At 38.3% G+C, this 6,742-nt stretch overlaps 1 protein-coding gene across 1 annotated transcript in view; it reads left to right on the top strand.

Moving 5' to 3' along the window:
• LOC101846072 overlaps positions 1-6,742 on the top strand; it is a gene marked incomplete in the record, with an annotated part of 29,677 nt that overhangs the window by 8,940 nt on the left and 13,995 nt on the right. The window contains 3 exon segments of the mRNA XM_005097879.3: positions 1,976-2,090; positions 3,500-3,621; positions 4,974-5,096. Coding sequence (XP_005097936.2) covers positions 1,976-2,090; positions 3,500-3,621; positions 4,974-5,096 — 360 coding nt within the window.

The following is a 6,742-nucleotide window of genomic DNA, read 5'->3' on the forward strand; positions in this document are numbered from 1 at the left end:
AAAATGAGCAGTTATTTACATATATTCCATAATATTTGTACATTTGGATCATAACCTCCAATATTGAAAAAAAAAAAATTTTGAAAAAAGGATCCCAAACAGAAAAAAACACTCGAATCTTATATGGAATTATTCAGAATTGCATTTGGAATAAGCCTATACATGTCTTAGGTGGTACTTTTTGAGTAAATTCACCAAAAAGTAGTAATTTTGGGGAGAAAAAAAAATATTTTGACTATTTAGATCTAGGCCTAGATCTAGCACTCAAAAATATTGATTTCTCAATTACAGTGCACTGGCAATTTGCGTCTAGTAGTATCAATATTATAAAGAAGAGTCGTACATTTCTTTAGTGAGCAAAATAATGATCCATTTTGTTGTGTAAAAGTACTAAGACTGGTGTCTGGGCTATAATTTGGGCTTCGCGATAAAACAATGTCGCATAAACTTCGAAATCGTGTCTCAAAACTGAATCAAAACTTCCGATTTTCGGTGGAAACGCTTGACCTGGAAGTCAACTTTATATTATGACCTTTATTTTAACATGGATATGTGGATTGGAATAGAAACCAAGCTAAAATTGAACATCGGTTCTCGAGCCACCGGGGGTGGCTTAGCGTACTGGCGGCACTTTAGCCGCACCGCCCCCCACAGCTCGGCGTAACGAATGAGTTAAAGTGCGCAACTTGCACATGAGCCCTCCGAGATTTTTCGCCCTTGTATGAGAAGGCTAGGTGTAGATCTTTCCTACCAAAAGATAAGGGGTGTGGCTGAAAGACAGCAGTAAGAACAAGCCAAGGAGTAGCACTAGGCAGCAGAATGAGTCAAAAGCCCAGAGGAGGCGGCAAAGGAGGTGAGGGGTGGGGGCTGAAAGAGGAGACGAATGCAGATGACAGGAGACAATTTTAGAGAAGAACATTTTTCGGTCGCTACCTGGATTCGAACCTGCGACCTTTGAATGAGAGGTCAACACCTTAATCTCTAGGCCATGAAAGCCCCCTTTTGTAGTTAAAAATTCTTTAGTATGAAGGGTGCTTTGCTTGAGTTTTTGTGGTTGATTCTCTTCAAATAGTTAAGATTTTATTATTTTGCATCCCTTAGTCATAAAAAATAGAAGTATTTAATAACTCAGTTGTATTCTTTCATTTTCAGTTGGAATTGATTTATTTGATTAGCATACTTTTGAAAAACACATTACCTGGATATTTCAGTGGTCACTCTCCCCTTTGTAGCTACTTATTTCCTTTCTTGTACCACACATGTGCCCCAAAAATTCAGTGATGCAAATCTAACAGTTGACCCAAGGGATGGGTCCTGTGAGCTGAAGGGGATAAAGCTCAATATGTTTATCATCTGTTCAATAATCAGGGCTGTCTATTAGTACGAAATTGGCAAAATTAAAAAAAAATTTTTTTTCAATTTTATAACAAATACGATTATAACACCCTTGACTCAGATTTTAAAGGATTTATTTGCTATTCACCAACCCTAACCTATCCCACCCTCCTGACGTATAAGGGAGAAAAACAATCAGTGACAGTGTATGCCACTATGTCGCTTGCAGCTGTCTAACTATACTGGTACATGTAGTTGCTCATTGTTACTTTACCCTTTGAAAAACATTAAGTTGCAACAAATCCAGGAATAGGTTTGACGAGGTGTTAAAGAATTCCTCTACTTTGAGTCATGGGTCATGGTTAAGCTGATGAGAGAAATTTTGTCGTTGTAAAGGACTTGTTTGAAACAATCAGCTGTGGCACGTGGAAGGGTGTGATGCGATGTACAATTGCGTTCAAAGGCTTGTGAAGCATTCCACCTTATTCTTTTGCTTTTGCAAGAATCAAGTTGGCAGTTAATATCATCATTTTATCATTTGATCGTGTTGAGTAAGTTAACAATGGAAATGAAAACTGAATCAGGTCTTCTTAGTCTTGATATGTTTCTTATTTTTTTTTTTTTTTTTTTAACTTCACAGAAAATTGTGGCCATAAGAAAGATTTCAAGACATCTGCTTACAGCTCTTGCTTTCTTGAGAGGTCAGCTAAGCATTCATGCTGATGTGAAACCAGAGAACATTCTTTGCAGCAATGGTGAGTTTTACCTACTGGACACTAGACAAGGCTCGAAATAAAATTCTCAGAATCCTGTGCATCTCATCAGTATTTTATTGATTTTCAACATACATGTAATTATTTTGTTCAGGTACATTAATGACTGTTGAAAAGTTACTGTGTGTAGGAATTGAAGTAAAAAGGATAAGACTTTTGATGCCATGGGCAATTTCCTGATCTTGGCGTTTTTTTATTCTAATGACAATGTAGAAAGAGGTAAGCGTAAGTCTTTCTTCATTTTAACTGAGTAATGGGATTGTCTTTAATGTATTCTTTGCTTTGAGTTGAATTAATTGATGATTAATTGTTCCGTTGTGCAGATATTTATCAAGTGTTATTAGTGTATATTTTATTTGTTTTGTTCATAAAAAGTGTATTTTAACATTTTGGTTTCACCAGTTTGGTATTTTGGCAGATTGTTTTATAATCTGGGACTGCCAGATTGTGTCTTCTTAACTCTTAAGATTCTGGTCCCTGATAAATGTTTGCCCGATAAGCTCAACCCCGCGCGGCGCTCCACAGCTGGTCCCTGACCAGTCGTCGTCCCGCGCGGGCAACGCATTTCGTTTAGTGCGGGGTTTGCATCTGTATGCTAAAATGTGTGTGCGTCAGTCTGCTTGTGCCTGTGTGTCCATCTGGAACTTACTGCATTGTTTTGCAACGCGAGGCGTTGGTAGAGATAACAGAGCGTTGGTTGAGACGTTCATCCAATGAAATATGAGCATTTTGACCCAGTTAGACACTTGAGGGACTCGAAAGGATATTCAGGAAATAGGACTTTCATCTTTCAATGCAAACACCTTTCCTCACTTTTCAAACGATCTAATTCTTACACCAAATGTTGTTTCCTGATGTAAATAATCATATTTGATGGTTTTTTAACCATTGTCCTACCAGAGGGAGAAATTAGAGAGCAGCTGAATAAAAAATATATTCAGAAATTATCCCATTTTTATCCTCTTTCGAACGATAGCTGATAAGCAGCTGTTCGCAAATTCATTCATAATAGGTGTGAAATCTGGAAAACTCTGGAAAAGTTATTCGATTTGGTGTAACTTCCAATCTCAGTGTCTCTTATCAACCGACGAGGAGATAATAGGATTATTCGTGTGATCGTAACACTTATTCATTGATTGTATCAGTTTGCTATAAAAGATGAGATGTTTCCCTGACCTGCCGCATCACGCTCGCGTGACCGATGTCTGACCCCGGCGCCTCGCAGCACAAGCTCGTGGGCGGCGTAAGTGGGTCATCAATCGATAAGAGCCCTCTTCCGGTTAACCCCGCAGGACTAGAGTTAATGAAAAAACCCATGCCAGTAATACAATTTATGAGTCTGTATTTTTATTGTTGTCTACATGGTGCAGGGTTTCTTTTTCTTTCTCCAGGTGTAGACTGGGATACATTACACTTGATTGACTTTGGAAATGTGATTCATCATACTCATTCAGAAGTTACTGTTTATTTCTCCGATTTTGAACTGCAGACTCTTCCGTACAGAGCACCTGAGGTAATTTTGGAAGTTTTGTTGGTATGAGAATGATTTATGGTTCAGTGTAAAAGTATTTAAATCATTTCATGTTTTTTTGAATTGTAGAAATCTCACTGAAGCCCCTTCGTATTTGGATTGACATGGAATGGGTACCCATGTTTCCTTCTGTGTTATGAGGTGGAGGGAGTGACTTGTTGGGATAAAAAAATGTCAGTTTTTACTGAATGTTTCCCATCTTTTCTGCTGTGTGATCTCTTGGTCATCTTTCCCATATTCTGCTGTCCATCATTAACCCACTCAGTACCACTGGATTTCCAGTAGGAAGATGGCTCAGAATCACACAAAGGGGAATAAATCCATGTTTGTGATGTAGTGGGTGTTTTTTTAAAAATCATTGTAAAATAACCAATCCATTGATAAAAAAAAAATCTTGAAACAAGTTCTTCACAAATGAATACATTTTAATTTAGAAATTACTTGTTTACTGTGTGTGTTGACTGTATTTCATAATTGAAGATAAAATCAGCCGAGTCGTAGATCTAGATCTAGTCATATGCTCCCCATTGACCTCATTCTCATTGTCGGAATCACCCCCCCCCCAAAGGCACAATTAGATCACCATCAATGTCATTTTCACTTCAATTGCTACCATTCTGTGGGTTTTCTCCCCCAGAACTGATATTTTCATTAAAGTTATTCAAAAGTTCGCCTAAATCAGCCTGAACGCGATGCCAGCGGCTTGCGAAGAACGCTCAATCTTAGCTTGCGTGACCCATGTGAACAGCAGTTTCTTTACATTGAATTTAGTCCAACTAAAATTTCCAGAGTTATGTCCCTGCTGCTCTCAAAGAGAGAATAATTATATCTATTTTCTGATTGCGGGTTAAATACTATGGTTACCAAACGTGTGCACTTCCCCAGAAACAACGCTACTAGCGCGCGGCCGGTCTTGGCCGTGATGGTACTAGGCTTATGAAACGGAAGCGGCTATGGTACCGAGTGGGTTAAATGATATCAGACTATTGTGCTCACCCTCATATGAAGCTTATAAGACACATCTGAGATGCAAAATGTCTACATTCATTACAATTTTCTCTCTGTCTCTCTCTCTCCCTCTTCCTCTCCCTCTCCCCCCTGCTCCCCATCCCAGATGCATTACATATTTATTTTATGGTACTGTGTTTGTCTTTTGAAAAAAAAAATCTTCTGTTTGAGTTTGTTTAATTGTGTAAACGAGTCAGTTTTTTGAACAATGTATTGATGGATTTCATCTGATTTCTGTTATGTTTGTAGAATTGTGTGCTTTACCTGAAATGTTATCGTTATTAGAAGTTATTTACAAATTTATTGGCACTTGATATTTTTTTCAGGTTCACATAGGTGTTCCCTTCAGCATGGAGATTGACATGTGGTCTCTTGGCTGTGTCCTGATAGAACTGTACACTGGGAAGATTGCCTTTTCTGGTGACGACAAAAAGCAGGTTTTGGAAAAGGTAATTTCATCTGGAATACTAAGGAAGTAGTCCCTGAGTTTTTTCTGCTGGTTGTTGCGTAAGGTGATGATGCACTTATTTCTTTATTTGTTTTCCTGAAACGCAATACAAATCAAAGTAGGTAACCTGTTCTGCTTCAGGTTGGGGTTGTTTTTTTTTGTTGTTTTTTTTCAATCCTATTTCCCCCATCACCTCCTTTTATGTAATAGTGTGAAAGGGTGCATCGTAAACTTATAATTTGCTCGTTTTCAGTGAGGCAGTTAATTTGAAAATCTAATAGATTTATGTTTTATTGTTTAGTGAGGCTTGAGGCCGACATTTTTGCTCACAATGTCTCTCTTCCTGTGCACCCATCATGCTACATAATATGTAATTCATTTCTTACACAGTGCTTCCACTCTTCTATATTTTTACGGAAATCCGTACTTTCTGCCTGTTCCGTACTTGTTCCTCCATCTTTATTGACTCCCTCCGTAAAAAGCTGCAACAGCGTAGGACTGCCGAAATTTTGTATCTAAAGATCCGTACTCGCCTTCGTATCGTTTAGTACAAGTATAAGTTACAGATATTTACGGTAATTCTCTCGGCTGTACGTTTAAGTTTTAGAAACCTGCCAGATTGTGCATTTCCTGCATTATTATTATTATTCGGCCATTATTCCGTTATACCCCATGCATTCATTGCGGGTTGGTCGGCAGTACATTTTTACCTGTGGATTGATAATGATCAAAATCTGGTGAACTTTTTGTGCCAATTTCCTCCTTTCTGTCATTCCCTCATTCCGTCTGTCTATCTTCGGATTCTTGCGGCGATTGGAAAATCTGCGCGTTGATCAAGTAAATTGGCTTGTGATCTTAGACAGAAAATTACTGTCGGAAAGAAACTTTTTTACAAATTTGTCTAGATTTAGATCTAGAGAAATGATCAATACGAAGATTCTACGGCACAGGAACGTGATAAGGGCTGCGATGAAAGAAATTTATGCTAAAACCAGCCTAAAACTACTAAAGTCAAGAATAATTCGAAGTGGTGTTCCGAGGTTGTGACATGCGACATTCAGGCGTGAAATTTAAGGAAAATTAGGGTATACGCTAGGTAACTGTATTGTGAAAGTACATATCTATTCATTATTCCCAGATTTACCTTCTATCAATGGTGCGATGACAAATTAATTGAATTATAGTAGCAATGGAAGGGGAACCTGCTTTTAAACATTGCCATCAATGGAAATATATTATGTAGATCTTGGTGAAGAAATAAAATAAGACAAAATGTTGGTGAAAAAATAAATGTTATGGTTTGCAGGCAATTTCTTCAAAAAGGCTCCCAAATGCCATTTTCAACCCTTTAAAAGCACCAAATTTCCTGGACCCTGCCGGGGGCCTGTGCGCCCCCCACCCCCCCCCCTCCCCGACCCCCATCACAATTTTCCTTATTTTTTCAGCTTCAGCTAGTGGAAGCACTGCTTACACTTTGTGCTGAATGTTCTACAACCTATAACTGCACATGTTTGAGGTTGCCAAATCATAAGCGCATAGAGCCTGCTGTTGAGCGGGGATATGCGCTATACAAATGCTATCTATTATTATTATTATTATTATTAAGTCTGTCTGTCTGTCTGTTTTCCTCTCTGTTTTCTGTCTGTC

Source organism: Aplysia californica, unplaced genomic scaffold (genome assembly GCF_000002075.1).
Source record: "Aplysia californica isolate F4 #8 unplaced genomic scaffold, AplCal3.0 scaffold00165, whole genome shotgun sequence".
Classification (NCBI taxonomy): domain Eukaryota; kingdom Metazoa; phylum Mollusca; class Gastropoda; order Aplysiida; family Aplysiidae; genus Aplysia; species Aplysia californica.